We start from the raw sequence: 19,128 nt of genomic DNA, 5'->3' as shown, positions 1-19,128 counted from the left end.
TCCACAGAACATCAAATAAATGGGTAATAATTTGTTCTGCAAACTTTCAGCCTCTTGGGCCATGCTTTTTAGCAGTGTCCAAATGGACCAGAGGCAAAGCTGGATAACCCCGTGTGCAGGCTGGACATGAAATTAGTGGTCTCGGAGTTCCTGTCGTGGCTCAGTGGTTAACGAATCTGACTAGGAACCATGAGGTTGCGGGTTTGATCCCTGCCCTTGCTCAGTGGGTTGAGGATCTGGCGTTGCCATGAGCTGTGGTGTAGGTTGCAGACGCTGCTCGGATCCCTCATTGCTGTGGCTCTGGTGTAGGCTGTCCGCTACAGCTCCGATTTGACCCCCAGCCTGGGAACCTCCATATGCCGCGGGAGCGGCCCTAGAAAAGGCAAAAAAAAAAAGAAAAAGAAAGAAAAAAAAAAAGAAATTAGTGGTCTTATGGGTCACCATGGACTTGCTTCTATTGAAAGTAACGAGGGGAACTTTTGTGGGAAATGAGGAGGACGCACTGGAAGGTTGGGTTGGGAGAGGTTGCCGAGAGGACGTGATGGCCACTTGACCCGCAAGCTGGACCTGGGTCATGAGAGGCTGCTCACTGCTCCCTTGTCCCTGAAATACACATTCTGCCTCCGATTCCCACAGTTGGACCCGTTTTGAAAGGTGAGAGCTCTGTGGTGTTGAGACGGTCTGGAGCTTGTGCCTGAACCCAGTTAGGCTTCTACATGCATTTTTAAGACGCTGGTGGGCAGATACAGAGATTTTCTCGTTTTGTGATTGCCCAAGACAAGCCTTGAATGTAAGTTTCCTTGGTTGTTAAACTTCACCGGCCCTCCCCATCTGGAGTGTGGGCCTCTTTCTCCAGTCTCTTCTGTGTTGAGGCCAGTTTGTGAACCAACAATCTAAGGCTCTTCTGGGCGTTTTCCTGGTGGCTCGATTGCTGGGCTAATGCCCGCCCCGCCTTCTCCCGCACAGCGGGGGAGGTTTGCTCAGCCCCGCCTCTGGCTGCCTATTGCGTCATTCTGACCTATGGTCTCTGGAACAATTGGCATTTCATTTCAGGAGGACTTTCAAACTTATTTTAAAAATCCATTCAATGGTATCCTTTTCTTTTTTTTAGATTCCACATAGAGGTGACATATGTTTGTCTTTCACTGTCTGACTATTTGCAGAACAGAAACTGACTCACAGACTTGGGAAAAACTTATGGTTACCAAAGGGGAACCCGTGGGGCTGAGTGGGTGGGAGGGATGGACTGGGGCTTTGGGATTGGCATGTGCACACTGAGATATATGGATCTGCTGTATAGCCCGGAGAACTCTACCCAGTGGTCTGGGATCATCTATGTGGGAAAAGGATCCGAGAGAATAGATATGTGCACATGGATGACTGGGTCACTTTGTGGTACAGCAGAAATGCTCACAGCCTCAGAAATGAACTATGCTTCAATAAAGCTTAAAAAAACCAATCAAAATAAGTAGACGAGAAACTCTGTTTTCAGTCACTTTGTACTCCTGTATCACGTATGTCTTTAGGGACACTTTAAGAATGTTCATCGGGACACGAAGAATAAGTGTGGGTTATACTGCAAAACTTTTCAATGCTTGACTCCAAACTTCCACTACGGCTAAGACATTCCTACAAAGAAATGATTTAGGGGAAACTTAGCAGCTCCTGTTTTCATGACAAGGTCCCAGGGGCAAGAGGTTGTGCCTAACCCTTTTTAAATTTCGTTTCTGTATCTTGCGCCTGGTGTCCAGCATTGGTTACAGAGTAAACAGTATTTTCCAAAGACTGACAGGGTCAGCTGCTCGGGGAATGTGGCCGGTGACCTCCCTGATGGATGACCGTCCTGCAGGCTGCTTCCAAGTCAGCTGAAAGGTAAGCATTCTTTCTGTATAAGTGCAGACTGCTTTGGTACATGTTTCAGTTTTAAGCGATAAAGCTGAAAGTATGTCCTGGGCACGCTGTCTCAGAGGGCACGGAGCCGTTCCTTTGGGGGCAAAGTGATTTGTCATGTCAACACAACCACGGCGGCTAAGCTTCTGAGGTTAGGAAAGGAATGAGCCACAGTGTAAAAATCTCGTTGCTTTAATGAAGCTGCAGAGACACAGGAAAACTTCAATCCAGAACTTTCTGCTGTTAGAAACACACACTGGAATTCTCATCTTCAAAAAGTACAGCTTTTCGTCTTTGAAGCCTTTTTCCTGAAGTCTTTTCAGTTTAATCTGGCTGTTGTTTTCACTCCTGAGACAGTAATGGTGTGTGTGTGTGTGTGTGTGTGTGTGTGTGAGAGAGAGAGAGAGAGAGAGAAAGAGTGAGAGAGAGAGAGTGCGCGTGCACGTGAGTGTGAGCACACTAGGAAGCGTATCTACTATCAAAGGGCCTGTAAACATAGTGAGTGTTACCACATGCAAGAGCCAAACCTTGATCCACCTAGCACCTCTGTGGATGTCACCACAGACAAGAGAAAATGCATCTTAAGTCCCTTGAAAATTGTAGGTGCGTGAGTACAGGAAAGTCGAGAAGGTAGAATGTGCTGTACTTGGATCCCAGGCGGGTTTTAATCAGCTTGTATGTTACAGCCTCTGGAGGTAAAGAGTTAGTTTCATGTACAAAGCATTGCTCTCATCAGTGCTGATAGTGATTTGTGGTTGTTTTTGTTTGTGTCTTTGCTTTTTTTTTTTTAGGGGGAAAAAACTCACATTTTACTTTTCAACAAACTTGGTAAAAGAACTGTGCTTTTTGGATGCATGCATTAAAAAAGATTCTACTTTTCACAGTTTTTATAGCTCTCACTGAAATATTTTTTAATGCTCCAAACAAATGCTCTACTATCAGAGGTGATTTTATGAAGAAAATATTCTTTTCCTTACATTTACTAAGATGTCTTGCCTATAGTTTTTTTTTGTTGTGGTGGTTTTGTTTTTTGTTTTTTGTCTTTTGTCCTTTTAGGGCCGCATCTGCGGCATATGGAGGTTCCCAGGCTAGGGGTCTAATTGAGAGCTGTAGCTGCCAGCCTGTGCCACAGCCTCAGCAATGCCAGATCCGAGCTGCATCTGTGACCTACACCACAGCTCATAGCACCACCGGATCCTTAACCCACTGAGTGAGGCCAGGGATCGAACCCTCAACCTCACGGTTCCTAGTCAGATTGGTTTCTGCTGCACCACAATGGGAACTCTTTTTTTTTTTTTTTTGCCTATAGTTGTTTAAAAAAATTGGACCAGAACCAAAATGAATGAACATATAGTATTAGAAGAAGTAAAAAAATCTCATATTACAGTAGAAAAAGGTTATGTTTCCTTGAAGTGTGGTAATTCCAAGGGTACAAATTTGTTAAGCCGTCATTATCATAATTATCATATATTGATATTTTGGGGTTTGCTTTTGTGTCCACTTGGCAGCTTCAACTTGCAAAAAATGTTTATTATATAGCAATGAATTCAATTTTAAGAAATTCCTCTGGAGATGTTATCTTTTCACGAGCTATGGGCATGTACTGAAGTGCTTATTACCCTGTCCCTCTGGCCTGCAGAAGCCATAAGGGGGCTTAAAAGTGGTGACAGTGAGAGGTTAAAGTCTTCGGGTATTTGCCTATTTGTGAGATGCACAGACAGGCTGGAAGAGTCAGAGGGATTTTCTAGAATAAGAGTTCACAACTGCTGCCTGAGAGTTCACAGTTGCCAAAACTGCTAAATAACCTCAGGCAGGAATGCTGAAATTCCGAGTACAATTCAGTTTGTTTTTCACTATCGCCCCCTCCACCCCTGTCTCCACCCCCATGTGACCACCAAGCAAAGCCTTCTAGAGACATGGACGTATGTTTTAAACCAAACTCGGCATCAACAGATCAAAAGTTAGCTGTTGGAGTGAAATCTGTTCTCAGTGCTAGGTCTCGCTGGATTTGCCTCCGGTTCTTGAGTAGCGCAGGAACACATTCCTGGGGTGGTTCTTGAGACAGGCAATAGCACCTGGGTGTGTGTACTTAGTGCGTGGTCTGGATCATTACTAAATGGCTATGGGGTTACATGGGCTTCTGACTTGACCTGGAGCACACACAGGACTACATCTTGCAGATGCTATGTAGAATGATAAGCAACCCATAAAGAGGCATCCATTGTCTCAGGATAGGATCCTGTCTTAATAAAAAGGTATTTATCCTTGGTGTTCCTGTTGTGACTTAGCAGTAACTAAGTATCTAGTCACTGCTAAATACTTGACTAGTATCCATGAGGATGCAGGTTTGGTCCCTGGCCTTGCTCAGTGGGTTAAGGATCCGGCGGTTGCTGGGAGCTGTGGTGTAGGTCACAGAGGTGGCTTGGATCCTGTGTTGCTGTGGCTGTGGTGTAGGCTGGCAGCTTCAGCTCCCATTTGATTCCTGGCCTGGGAACTTCTATATGCTGCACATGAGGCCCTAAAAATAAATAAATAAATAAAATTTTAAAAAGTAAAAACTCATTTATCCTTGGAGCACACAATCAGGAAGCTCTTCAGTTGTCTAACGTATTCTTTGCAGACTGTCCTTTTTGTCAAAAGAAGACAGCATTTATTTTTCATGCCTTGTGGGTGTCTGCCTACCTTGTGAGGTTTCAGCAATTGAGCGTTTATCCATTCTTTTGTTGTGGAGATGAAAGTTCTTTACATGGCAGGTGTGGGACAATCACTGCTATTAAGCAACATAAAACTATATCTAACTCTTGGACCCAGTAAATGAACAAGCCGTTTTAATAGCTGCAAACTCTGCTTCCCCTCAGTTTTTGAATGTAGGCACCACATCTGAGTTGCTGTTTCCCTGGCAGCTCCACAAGGCTTCTGGTGAGGATGCAAAGGAATGAAGGGAGGTGACAATGACTTAAAGCAAAGAGCTTTCAGACAGGACATTTGTTTCACTCTCGAATGGAATTCTTGCTGGCCTACTGTAGAAAAGATTTTAATTTCCTGTTTAGAGTGACCTGTTACTTGTATTATATTCCTGGGGGAAAATCAGAAATTCGCATCTTCGAAAGGAATTCTAGATCTTCCTCTTCAATAACTTTATCAAACTATGATTTACATAAATCTTTACATAAACCATAAAATCCTTACATAAACCATAAAATTCTTTCTTTTAAAGTACACATACGCTTTCTGTAAAGCACACATACAATTCAGTGCTTTTTTTAGCATATTTGGAGTTACGTAGTCATTACCATGATCTAACTTCAGAATAGTTTCATCACCCTCAAAAACCCCATCCTTATTCAGTCCCTCCACCATCTGCCCCCCTACCCCTGGCAACCATTACCTATTTTTATGGATTTGCCTATTCTAGACATTTCATTTAAATGAATCATAATATGTAGCTTTTTGTGACCAGCCTTCTTTCACTTACCGTATTTTCAAGGTTTGTCCATGTTGTTGCAGGTGATTCCTTTTCACTGACTGTATAATCCACCCCTATATGATAGATCCTCCTGTTTCACTTTTCATGTGTTAATAGACATTTATGTCATTTCTGCTTTTTTACCATGATGAATAACTATCATTTAACATTCGTTTACAAGTTTTTGGATGAACCCATGTTTTCACTTCTCTTGCGTGCATACCTAGAAGTCGAATTGCTGGATGACAGGTAAAACCTATGTATAAGATTTGGAGGATCTGCCACACTGTTTTCTAACATGGCTGTTCCATTTTATAACCCACTGTATAATCCCATCAAAGTGAGGCAGGGTTTCAGTGAGCCGTGTCCTTGCCAAAAATTGTAACCTCTGTTTTGATTTTAGCCATCGTAGGGGGTGCACAGTGCTAGCTCACTGTGGTTTTGCTTTGTGTTCCCTAATCACATGTTTTGCTGAACATCTTTTCATGTGTTTGTTGGCTATTTGTCTGTCTTCTTTGGAGAAATGTCTATTCAAATCCTTTGTCCATTTTTAAATTGGGTGGTTTTGTCCTTTTTATTGTTGAGTTGTTAAGAGTTCTTCATGTATTTTGGATCCAAGTCCCTTGTCAGATAAATGATTGGCAAACACCCCCTTTTCTCTCTGTGAATTTTGGTGCCACACTTTTTAGAACTTGGGTACTATTTTTGAAATTAACTTTTTTTTTTCTAGTAAACTTCATGAACCACAGTAAAATAATGGCACCCACCTTCACCCGGGACTTTCTTGATGCCAGACACTGTGTTTGGCCTGTTACCACATTTTAATTTTTGTCACAGCATCAGAGGTTGATATTCCTTTATTAAAGGAGCGGAGACTGCAACTCTGAGAATTCATTTGCTCACAGTGACTCAACTAGAAAGCGACAGAATCTGCAAATAAGTCCAATGCTTCCTGCTTCCTGAATCTATTTCTCATTTAATGGTTGTTTCAGTAAGATCAGGGAACAATCAATATTATCTTCATCTGTAGAATGATTTGTGTGGGATGAATGTGAATTTTATTCCTGTATTTCCTACCAAAAGTCTTGTAAATGATAATGCGTTAGATGTCTTCTGTCGTGTCCGTCTGCTGTGTTTTCCTCATGTCTCACCCTCCTTCCCTTCCTCCCTCTCCCTTCCTTGCTTTTTCCTTTCCCTCCTCTCTTTCCCGCCCTTTTTCCTTTACGAGTCCTTTATTTAGTCCTTACTAGGTTCTAAGTGCCTGGAGAAAGGGGTGAATCCGTCATCCTCTGGCGCTTATGCAAGAGTAGGAGAGATTAACTGCAAATTAATAGATATGGATAAGCTTAAAATGTCACCTGGAATCATCGACTGCCAGAGGCGATAAGCACTATGAAGAAGACAAGAGCATATGAGTGGACAGAGGGTTTTGCTGTTTTAGACGGTCCCTGTGGAAGGTCTGGATGAAGGCAGAAAGGAGCCACGTGACTCTGGAGAGAGAGCACTTCCGTCGGAGGAAGGGCTGTGTTTGTTTTGATTGACATCTATTCATCTATTCTGTTGGACCAGCAAGTGGACAAGGGCTGGCTTTTGCATGGGCATGCTTTTTCCTAAGGAAAACTCCTGTCTCTAAAACAGAGGTAAAATAAATCTAAGAGTATCTCCGTATGTGGCGGCAGGGGTGGGGGGGGGGTCGTCCTCACCATATGGTGCTGAGGCTACTGACCCACTTGCCTGGTTGTGCCTGGGGTGAAATTTCTTCTTCTGAGATGCTGAGGTGCCTGGCAGGCAGGTGCTTGGACCAGGGCACTTGAGTGCCATTAGCTGTTCTCATTAGCTGTGTAACTGTGGGTTATTTTTTCAACTCTAAAAGGGGTGTATTCATTTGCTGAGGCTGCTGGTCTGTTGAGTCACAGACTAGGTGACTTAAACAGGAAAAAATGTCTTTCTGCACAGTTCTGGAGGCTAGAGGTCCCAGAGCAAGGGGTTAGCAAGGTTGGTTTCTTCTGAGACCACTCTCTTTGGCTTGTAGATGACCATCTTCCCCCTGTGTCCTCGCACGGTCTTCCCTCTGTGTGTCTCTTGGTCCTAATCTCCTCTTATTATAGGGACACCCATCATATTGGACTAGGGTCCCCCCCATCTTTATGACTGCATTTTTTTCTTCTTTTTAAGGGCTGCAGGTACAGCAGATGGAAGTTCCCAGGCTAAGGGTTGAATCAGAGCTACAGCTGCCAGCCTACACCACAGCCACAGCAACACCAGATCTGAGCCTTACCTGCGACCTACCCTGCAGCTCTCAGTGATGCCAGATCCTTAACCCACTGAGTGGGACCAGGGATCAACCCTGCATTCTCATGGATACTAGTCAGGTTTTGTTCCCACTGAGCCACGATGGCAAACCCCTTTTATGACTGCATCTTAACTTAATTACCTCTTTAAGGACCCTATCTCCAAGTATAGCCTTATTCTGAGACACTGGGGGTTAGGACTTCAGTGTATGAATTTGGGGGGGGGGGACACATTCAGCCCATAATGATGGAGAAAGTAGTAATGTTTACCTAGAAGTATTTAATAAACCCTAAGAAGAGGTAGGTAGAATAGTATCTACCTTCTAGAAGTAGCTTGGAGAATTACTTGAGATTATATGTGGAAAGTCTCAAAGCTGTTTCTGGCATATGGTGAGTGCTATGGAAGTGGGCTATTATCCTACTTACATCCAGTCATGCCTCCATTGTGAGTTTGCTGAGAGAAGAAAAGTAGAGATTGTATCTTTCCATTTCATTTATTGTTTTAAAACATCTGCCTGCCCCTCGGATAAATCTTCACCCATTATGTATACTCAGTACTCTGTTCAATTAAACTTTCCATCCCTCCACTGTTACTGGCATGTTCCTCCCATTATCACTATATCATCTTCTCTTTCTCCAACCAGCTCTGCATCTCATCATCCTACTCCCAACTGGATCCTGAGTTTCACTTTTGGGCATTAAACTAGCCGTAACTGAGTTTCCTTCTGCAGGCATAGTATGCTTTTTTTTTCCTTCCTAGAGAGGTTTTGGAAGCTCCCATAAAATTCCACTATTGCTTTGCTGTGGCACATACCAATCTTGCATGCTAATAACCTCGAAGATTCATTTTCATACTTGTTAGGACAACAGCAGGTGTGTGTGATTCCCTCTCTGAAACTCAGAGTGGAGGCAAAGAGGGAAGCCCCTTTTGCCCATGAATCTGATAGAGGGTTTTGAAATTCTTACGCAGAAGCAGGGCTAGCTAAATGTTTCACTTCTGGACTCTTCAGCCCTGCCATCATCATGCAGAATAAGCTCTAGAGTAGCTCTGCCTGGCCACAGAGAACCAGCTGTAACCATGCTAAAGGAGTGAGCCTCACAACCCATTTCCTAAAATGTTTTCTTAAAAAGGGGAAATTTGAGTTAAGATCACAAAGAGGTGCGAAAAAGACACTTGAAACACAAAGAGAGATTAGGCCACCGTAGAGTTCAGTCTTAGCTCACTCCAAAAGCCATTTTTATTTTTTATTGCCACACACGTATCTAGTTTGCTGTAAAAACAAACAAACAAACCAACAAAAAACAATAGGTAGTCAATTATAATTGGGCTACACAGTTAATTTTCTTTAAGGCATATAACAATTTCTAAAGGATTCCACTGGAAAAATGAATTTTACCTTCTAAGTCATAATTTCATTCCCAGTAGAAAAGCCAGGATAAGGAAGAAAAAAATCAGTTTTGTGAAGGAAAACACTGCTGTTATTGTATGATGTTTCCAAACATCATTTGCCCACTTTTCATGGAATAAAATTGGCAACACTCCTTGAATATACGTGCATCTGAATAGTTTTAATTAATTATCCTTTGCCCTTTCCTTTAAGTGACTTTTTAAAGTTTTAAGCTACAAAATAATGCATAAGTGGCTAGACTGCCAGGACCCACATTTGAATTTGGAAGAATAGGACTGGCTGATTCATATTTGCTATATGACCATCACATTTGTCCTTTGAAAATTGATTTATTAAGTCCGTATTCTAGACTGTATTTTATTCTGCTGGAACAGCTATTAATGAATTCTTTGAGAGGTTTTTTGTTTTTTTGGGTTTTTTTTTGCTTTTTTTTTTTTGGTCACAGACATCTTTCTTGGCTCAGGGAACCTAACCTGTTGGGATATTTTCCTGTTGAGGAGTTTGCCTTTATATCTAGTGACATTTATCATTATCTGAGGCCAGCTGCCTGACTTCTCTTCAGTGCTCTGTTTATGGGGTTTGAACATCTATAAATGGAAACACTAGCTAACCAGAAATTATCGCCAGGGCTTTCTGATAGTGTCCCAGGCTCTCACCACTTGGAATGTCCTGCAATATCTAACATGTAAGCACGTTGAATCATTTTCTAGACAGAATCTGAGTCTCTCTTTTTCTGTTTCTCTCTCTCTTGTTCTCTTTCAACATGGAATTTGAAAAGCATGAAAAAGGAAGCTTATCAAACAAGAACTTAGAGGAGAAATTGACGGTAAGGCTTGTGAGATTTAGTCAACACGGATTTATAAGGTAACTGAAATAAAAATCAGCTGTCATAGTTTGGAAAAGTTGTACCAGCCCAGCCTGTATTTCCATAAAAATCAGCTGTCATAGTTTGGAAAAGTTGTACCAGCCCAGCCTGTATTTCCATTTTACTGGTCAACAGTCTTGAAATTATTAAGTTCTGTGGGCTCTACTAACAATAATGCAATAAAGTTACTAATAAAATATCATTACTAGAATGTGGGCTAATTTGATTTAGTTGCATGAGGTGGTTTATCTCCATTTTAAAAACTAGAATCCACTTATATTGAGCTGTTGTTGTGATTGCCTCAGTACTGGAAGATTATTTCCTTCAGTGATATCAAGCTTAGCGAGTGTTCAGAGTTCTAGAGAAAACGTAAGTATTATGGAATGCTTTAATGTTTTATGGACTAAATTACTGAACTTCTGCTATAAGGATAAAGTTTACTCTTCCAAAAAAATTTTTTTTTCGGGCTATAAAAGTTGTTGAGGTAGTTTTACCTTGATGCTAAGAAATTAAATGTCAGTGGACATAGCGGTCACCTCTATTTGCTTGAACATAAAATATACTCTAACCTGGAGTAGAATGTATTGTTTGGGACTCACCTGGTTGGTAGAGGAGGCTGATTATGTATGTAAAGTTACTGTGGGCAGAGAGAAACATTAGTGCAAAGTACAACTAATTTTAATGAACAGGCAAGCAGTAAAAAAGTAAAAGTATATTGACTTTTGGCTGCGTCCTCTTAAACGCATGAGAATTCATTATTCTGGATGTCTGATATGTATGCACTGGTAATGATGTTAAAATGTGAAAGAAAGAAAAAAGAACCCTATTGGGGTGAGAACTCCCAGTGTATTGGAATTTCAAGGTCTTGAAGAGATGCATTTGATAAAACATAACATTTTCTTATGGGATTCAGGTTATTTTGAGTATCGACTGTAGACCTCTGTTCCAGGTGGGGGTCTAAACATGTCATGGCCATAGACTGTTTTGCTTTTTGACTGTTTTGAAAGGCCATGTATTATTTTAGAACTAACCAGGGATTTTGAGTCAGAGAGGTCTGGTGAGAACTCTCACTCCACAACTTCTAAATGTAGGATTATGGGATTTTGTTTAAGCTTTCTGAGTCTCAGTTAACTCACTTGGTGATGGGAACAGTAATACCTCATTTGAAGGCTGTCATGAGCATTAAAAACTGTAATATATGTGAGGTCCCTAGGCCGAGCCTGTTATTTCAACCTGTTTTTGGCCTGACTTACTTAGAAAGTCCCTACCTACAGTTTATTTATAAAGAAAGAGAAAGCTGAAATGCATTTCAAAGTATAAGGAAAACTCATATACATTAACCATAAAGGCTTAGTGGTTACAAAACCTCTCTGGACCTAGATAGAGAGTCAATAAATACACGAATAAAGAGTTGCCTTGAGGAGTTCCCTTCGTGGCTCAGTGGCTAACGAACCTAACTAGGATCCGTGAGGATGCGGGTTTGATCCCTGGCCTCTCTCATTGGGTTAAGGATCCAGGGTTCTGTGGGCTGGGATGTAGATCGCAGATGCAGCTCAGATCTGGTGTTGCTGTGGCTGTGGTGTAGGCCAGAGGCTACAGCTTTGATTTGACCCCTAACCTGGGAACCTCCATGTGCAGCAGGTGCCACCCTAAAAGGCAAAGCAAAAACAAACAAACAAACAAAAAGAGTTGTCTTGAATTAGTGTGAAATTTGACCCAAAGCTTCCTGGCAATCTTTTCCAGAAAGTTTTGCAAATAACCCCGTAGTGAACATGCGGCAAGGGAACAAAAGTGAAAATGGTCTCTTGATACATAAATATTTCACCACCTGGGAAGTCAAACATTCTGCCTGCTCAGCTCTACCTGGAACACAGCTCTAAATCTAGAAGTGAGCAAAAATTCTCCTTAGAGGGAGAAGCTGCCACAAAATCCATGGACTTGACTCTGGAGGGGAGGCATAGGGCTAGCCGCTGATTAACTTCCAGAAGATTAGAGGAAGGTATGGGCAGATCAGAAGGCACCAGAAACCTGCCCTACCTAGAGATGGTTCTCAGGGAGGGAGGGAATGCAGCAGCTAAAGCTCAGTACTTAGGGCAGCTGCCTATACAGGTAAAGAGAGCTATGGCTGTAACTCAAACACCTTTCAGGTAGAGGGATTCTAAGTGACACTGTGTTTTCAAGAAAACTTACATTCAGTATTTCCATCTAAAAGAGCTGGAAAAGACATGTCTTTGAAAGTTTCCCGTAGCAACTATTTTAGTTAAACCCTTTGGCTGTTTACATTTATGTGGATAAACCTCTCAAAACATCAACTTTGCAGGGAGCGTTGCATTCCTTGCTAATGCAACGTAATACAGGATGACTGGCTAGGTTGCTGAATATAGTTTCAGTTGTGTTTTTATGGCGTTCATTAAGTTCTGAAGGTGTTCTGAGGACCAACCAAATGTATTTATGAACATTGTAACCAAGAACCTATGCCTTTGGGGTGTGGGTGGTGGCGGTGATGGTCTGGTGTGTGGTGAGGATGTCTTATTCCAAAGAATAGGCCTTCTGCCTCTTCCTGAGTGCCATCTAGGGTGGTGAAAAACATGCTGAATATGAGTCTAGGAGACCAGCATTGGTGTGAAAGTTGGGTTTGTGTTACTTTGGACAAATCACTTAAAACTTGGGTGTCCTCATCTACAAGGTGAGAGGTTGAGTTGGATTTGCCAAGATTGCAGCATTCTCTAAAACTGCTTGTCTGCAGCAAATACCCTTTGACTGGGTGTTTGTCCTTTTTATACCAAGCAATGTCTGTTTATACAAACATCAAAATAGTTTATAGTTTTATGTCATCACTGACCAAATGTAAAATAGAAGTCCTTGTTAATTGAGAAAACCCTCTTTGCAGCATAGAGGGTTCATGGTTCAGTACTTGCAAATGAATTGCAGGCATTTCCTCCGTTTTCACTGAGAAACGACTGGCCCATGGGAGGGGCGGATTGTGGACTAGATAAAGAAAGAAGCATCTAAGTGCCTCCGTATTAATATCGAGACATTATCAAAAGAAGGCATTTATTTTCTTATAATATTACATAACATAAAGTAGATTGCTGTGTTTTCATCAGGAATCATAAACTTGCAAATATGAGATCTGTGTTTTAAATGTGATTTCCAAGATGGTTTGTTTAGGGCATGTTCATCCTTTTTTGCTCCCTGCAATGTGCCTGACACAGATATCTTGCTCCCTTTGCAGCTCTAATTTTAGTCCCTTCTCATCACCGAGGTTGAGAGAAAAGTGGATTGCACACGAAGGGCAAAATCCTAGCCACCGTTTCCATTTTTCTTTTTCCTTTAAGAAAAATGAGGGCTGTGTCAGTTAGAACCCAGGGCAGGGAGGTGAAGAATAAAGGGAAACTGATAAGGATCCCGATTTCTACTTTATGGTTCAAATGAAGTTCTTGAAGCCATGCAGTCCTTTGAAAACCCCTGCTAATTAAAGCAGTGTCTGCTGATAATGTAAGTCTGAGATGCCCTGTTTGCACGGGTCTTTTGATACAGCTCTGTGTGATGGTGGATAACAGGAGAGAGATGGATTGCAGGCTTTAACTGAGTGTGGTTTCACAGTGACATTTATCACACACTGTACGTGCGGTGGAATGTTTTCTAGGTTCTCATTGTGGGGATTACAGTTATTTACCTAGCTAGTTGTTCTGTCCCAAGAAGGACTCCCCTCAGGGAATGACAAAGAGACGGTTGTATTCGTGATGGAATTACCTGAGAGCGTCACTGGGCTTTACTTTGCTATGTGATCTTGATAAAAAATAAGGAGATGGTTTTTAAAAATGGTGGGAGGGTGACTGTGGTTTCACTGCTGGTTTTTGTCTTGTAATTATAACCTAACTTTTTCACAAGGGTCCTCTCATCAATTTCCTTCTTAGTGGGTGTGTCCTTGCATATTTAACTTCTGAGGAAGATAACACTTCAGCTTCTTCTCTGAAATCTGCCTTATGGATGTCGGGATGTAGCCATTCAGACACCACTTCATGCTCTTACACACTAATTGGATGGTGTTCATTTTAGGAGCAGATGAGAGAATTAGGAAAGCATCCTAGTGAGTGCGCACATGTGCTTGTGTGTGTGTGTGTGTGTAGAATGTTTAAAAGAATATAAATATGGTTAACAGTGCTGTTTGATTGAAAAAGGTTTTAGGAGTTCCCGTCGTGGCGCAATGGTTAACGAATCTGACCAGGAGCCATGAGGTTGTGGGTTCAGTCCCTGCCCTTGCTCAGTGGGTTAACGATCCGGCGTTGCTGTGAGCTGTGGTGTAGGTTGCAGACGCGGCTCGGATCCCGCGTCGCTGTGGCTGTGGCGTAGGCCGGTGGCTACAGCTCCGATTCGACCCTTAGCCTGGGAACCTCCATATGCCGCGGGAGCGGCCCAAGAAATAGCAAAAAGATGAAAAAAAAAAAAAAAGAAAAAGGTTTTAAATCCAGAAACTTTATTCTGTTCAGGCGATCATAAGTTATGGCTCTCACCTTCCTCTGACATTTTTCGCCCCTGTACATAATGTATTTTCCCGGGAAAGCAACACCACTTGTGGTTCATTTATTTTTTCACATAAGACTTTTCCTAGGAGTTCCCATTGTGGCTCAGCAGGTTAAGAACCTGACTAGTATCCATGAGGATGTGGGTTTGATCCCTGGCCTCACTCAGTGGGTTAAGGATCTGGCATTGCTATGAGCTGTGATGTAGGTTGCAGATGCAGCTTGGATCTGGCATTGCTGTGGCTGTGGTGTAGGCCAGCAGCTATAGGTCTGATTCGACCCCTAGCCTGGGAACTTCCATATGCCATGGATGCGGCCCTAGAAAAAAAAAAGAATTTTTAAATAAATCATATAGTTCATACACTACAAGTAGGACTTGTACTGGTGCAACATTTCTGGAGCACATTCTGTTTTGAGGTCTTAACCACTTACATACCTCCTGGCCAGGTAAATTTTAGGAACAAAGAAATATCCAAATATTAGTGGTAATGATATTCATTACAATATTATTTGAAAAAAGTGAAAATAATGGACACAGTAGGGAAATCAATTACTAATCTATGAGAACATCATACAAGGAAATTTAAGGGTGATGGTGTAGTGGACAATTGTTTTTTCCATCGCTTCCCATTATTTTTTCCTACAAAAAGACAGATATTAGGCAATGTAGGATGAGTCTTTTATGGACCCTCCACACTGGCAGGACATTAGTATGCAAATCAGTGCACATATTTGTGTAGCCCATCTCATTCAGCCAAACCATAGAATGTGGCTGGTGCTGCCCAGGAAGCCTCAGTTCAACTGCACGGCCTGACTTTTACGTGTGTCTGTAAGAGTCTGACTTTTATGTCCGTGTGCGCATGTGCAGTGCCTGTTCTCTGACTTGGTAAGAGAACTGAATTCATACTAAGATTTAGCCACATCTGGAGAGCTGGGAACTTGGCGCTTTCAAAGGACTGCTTTTAAGAGACACTGGAGCGTCTCCCAGGCAAAACTCACCCCCAAGTCCTGGGGCAAAAGACAGATGAGATTTTTAACATTTTGTTCATAGAAAGTGAGGGACCCTGAATGTAGCCAGACCCTGAATGTTAAAGCTTTACTACTTTATATAGTAGCTTGCTCCATTCCACAATGCTGAAATATTAGTCTAATTTTCCTAGAAAAAAGAAGAGTAAGGTTCCCTTGAGGTAAATGTCAGCTTTGATAATCTGATTTCTTTCTTTTTTTCTTTTTTTAGGGCTGCACCCACGGCATATGGAGGTTCCCAGGCCAGGGGTAGAATCAGACCTGCAGCCGCTGGCCTACGCCACAGCCACAGCAATGCCAGATCAGAGCCATGTCTGCCACCTACACCAGAGCTCACTGCCAGCGCTGGATCCTTAACCCACTGAGTGAGGTCAGGGATCAAACCCAAGTCCTCATCAAGTTTATTACCACTGAGCCACAAGAGAGCTCTGTCTGATTTCTGTATATCAGAGTAAACACAAGTATGTGTGGTGTGGTTGGGAGAGTAGGTTCTGGACTCAAATTGTCTTGAAGTCAAACTCTTCCACTTCCTCGCTCAGTGTCCTGGGCAACTGCCAGTTTGTAGCTTGTCCCTTCATTCTACTAACAGGATATTTTGCAAAGCAAAAGTTTTCAATTTTGGTGAGGTCTAATTTATTATTTTTTCCTTCCTTGGAGCATGGTTGTTGTGTTAGGTCTAAGAGCTCTTTGTCCACTCCTAGGTCTTAAAGATCTTCTCCTACTTTCTAAAGTTTTAGTGTTTGTCATTGTCCATTTAAATTCATGATCCATTTGGAGTTAATTTTTATATGAGGTTTAGGTTAAAGTTTTTTTCTCTTCCTCCTTCTCCATTTTTTTCTTCTTTGACTCCTCTCCCCCTCTTTCCCCTCCCCCTTGTTCTTCTCCGCCTATTTTTCCTCTTTCTTTGTCTTTGTCTTTGGATGCCTAAATGTTCCAGTACCATTAATTGGAAAGGCATATGCACTCTAACCAGCAATGATAGGAAGAATCCCATGTATTACAGATTTACTTTAACACCAAGGAAGAATTTCATCATTTCTACAACTGCCACCCATGCTACTAATACTTATATATTTTTGCCATGACCTAGGCATCACTGTATATCTTTTTTCTCTCTCTCTCTCTTTCTATCTCTCTATCTATATATCTATCTGATATGTAGCTCCATACAACAACCCCCAAATGATATTGCTTCTGTTCTAGTTTTGTGAATGGGGCACTCAAGGTTAAAGATACTAGTTTCGCAGTTAGTAAATGGTACAGCTCATTTCAAACTCAGACTGCTTCCAAGTGTATGCCCTTAACCACCATGTCATGTTGCCTCTAAACTCCATTTGCTTTAGAATTAAATTAGGACAGGACTCTATTTTGGGATACATTTTATGTAACAACCTCTCTGCTTTCTAATTAGTGTTTGGGTCCACATAACAAATAATGCTCTTAAGGGACACCGAGACTGGTGGAGTGAAACATTAGTCTGATTAAAGATTCAGAGGCACTTGGAGTTCCCGTCATAGTTCAGTGGTTAATGAATCTGACTAGGAACCATGAGGCTGTGGGTTTGATCCCTGGCCTCGCTCAGCGGGTTAAGGATCCGGCGTTGCCGTGAGCAGTGGTGTAGGTTGCAGAGTGGTCCGGATCCCGCGTTGCTGTGGCTCTGGCGTAGGCCGGCAGCTACAGCTCCGATTTGACCCCTAGCCTGGGAACCTCCATATGCCGCGGAAGTGGCCCAAGAAAAGGCAAAAAGGCAAAAAGCCAAAAAAAAAAAAAAAAAAAGATTCAGAATCACAAGCGTATGCATAGAAAGATATGTTTTAGAAAGATTGTAGGAAATATTTTCTGAATGAGGCATTTGCAGTTTTGCAACTCTGAACTTTATAAGAAATGACTTTTAGTTATCCTTCTACCTGAAACTTTATAATTTTAAAGAATGAAAAGATAGTTTCAGGGAGCTTATCTTGTTTTTAGGACCAACCATTTTAATTTCCTCTATGATACTATTGCTGTTTCTTTGTACACATCAGAGTTCTTTATGCGATGGACAGATTTTTAAATTTTCATTTAACTGGGTGACCATATGATTTATTCCTCAAAACAGGGACCCTTTTGAGAGTAAAAGGGGCCCTATTGAAAGTGACTTCAAGACAACAATATTAACCAATACTGACCCAGACAAGCCAGCGCCTATGAGCACCGGATATTTTTTTTGCACCTGGTATTTAACTTACTCTTGCATGGAGGCCAGGGAATCAGTGATTCCAGGGGTTAGGGATGGCTTTTAGACTCTTGAAAAGATGGAAGTATTCTCTAACAGCAAATGTCATTTGCTTCTGGATGATGCTAAAAGGACAACTTGAATCCACTTAACTGATCTTTTTAAGACCTTGAACTTCGCTTTTCTTTGTGTGTATGAGTTTATATTGTGTGGCAGAGAGAAGGATGATCTTTCATGACTTTGCTTCAGGGCCACAGCATTAGCGGTGCAGCCAATGCCCTAGACCATGAAGAGAGAAGGAAAACTCAGTCCAGTTTTCCGAAATGTTGCTTAATTTCACTTGTTAAATGAGAAGCATCCAGTAAGAGAAAGAGAAGGGCCATAGACAAATAGCTGTGATAGCACCTTCCCAGGGTATGGAATAATATATTACTTTATCCAAAGATGTGGAAGTATTTTGTTCAAAGATGGAAATGGTATTTCCCCCCCCCCCCCATCATAGATCTTTGTCCTGAAGTTACGAGGGAACAGTAAGGGTTGCCCTTGTCCTTGATCTCTTGTTGTCATGCTCCGAGGGAAGCAGAGTGGAAAGAACGAGGTCAGCTCGGCCATCAGTTTAGGTGTGGCTGGGACAAGTCACTTAACTTCCTCGGGTCTCAATTTCCTCATAAAAGAAAATATTCAGCCGGATAATCTGAAGTTCCTCCCAGTTTTAATTTCTCTGATTCTATCACTTCCTGGGAGGATGGCTCTTAGGATTCTTTTTTTTTAAGTGTAATTGAAGTAGAGTTGATTTACAGGGTCGTGGTCATCTCTGCTGTACAGCAGAGGGATTCAGTCATACACATGCACATACCCATTTTCTCTCAGCTTCTTTTCTCCACATAGATTATCACAGGATATTGGGTAGAATTCTCTGTGCTGTACAGCAGGTCCCCAAGCCAATCATTCCATATACCCCAGTATGCATATGCTATTCCCAGGAGCTTAGATTCTTGAAAGTTTTGATGGAACTGTCATGCTTCAGCTTCAGGCTTCCCCTATAAAAAGGGGAAAATCCAAAGCACTTTTGGAATTTTTACGGTGGGGAATGACTCTTGGACAAGTATATTTAATTACTGAAGTTGTATCTTTAGAAGCTTAGATCTAGATATAGTAACAGAGCCCTATGATGGAGGCCCCCACTTTGTAGTTAGCAAGAGTGGGCAATAAAGAAGAAGTATTGGGCAAAGATTAAAAAAACTGAAAAAAGAGGGAGATCCCTCTGTATCTTAGGGGGTCAAGAACCCATATAGTATCCAGGAGGATGCGAGTTCAATCCCTCAGTCAGTGGGTTAAGGATCTGGCTTTGCTGTGAGCTGTAGTGTAGGTTGCAGATGGGGCTCAGATTCGATCCCTCGCCTGGGAACTTCCATATGCCACAGGTGCGGCCCTAAAAAG

At 42.0% G+C, this 19,128-nt stretch overlaps 1 protein-coding gene across 49 annotated transcripts in view; it reads left to right on the top strand.

Annotated features, from left to right (window-relative positions):
- The first annotated feature begins 1,806 nt into the window (after nt 1-1,806).
- MLIP (muscular LMNA interacting protein) overlaps nt 1,807-19,128 on the top strand; it is a 240,337-nt gene continuing 223,015 nt past the window's right edge. For 30 of the 49 annotated variants that reach the window (XM_084966941.1, XM_084966940.1, XM_084966913.1 and 27 more), the window contains exon 1: nt 9,695-9,882. In XM_084966941.1, coding sequence (XP_084823067.1) covers nt 9,820-9,882 — 63 coding nt within the window. In that variant the 5' untranslated portion in view covers nt 9,695-9,819. Of the gene's footprint in view, nt 1,873-6,596; nt 6,997-9,694; nt 9,883-19,128 lie in introns of those variants that run through there. The other 19 variants (XM_084966927.1, XM_084966934.1, XM_084966921.1 and 16 more) reach the window with 6 other exon arrangements.

This window comes from Sus scrofa, chromosome 7 (assembly GCF_054392235.1).
Source record: "Sus scrofa isolate SSC_HxYL_T2T_F1_AM1 chromosome 7, Sscrofa_HxYL_maternal_Yorkshire_Landrace_v2.0, whole genome shotgun sequence".
Taxonomy (NCBI): domain Eukaryota; kingdom Metazoa; phylum Chordata; class Mammalia; order Artiodactyla; family Suidae; genus Sus; species Sus scrofa.
The sequence above is the reverse complement of the archived record's forward strand: the minus strand, read 5'-3'. Positions and strand labels throughout refer to the sequence as shown.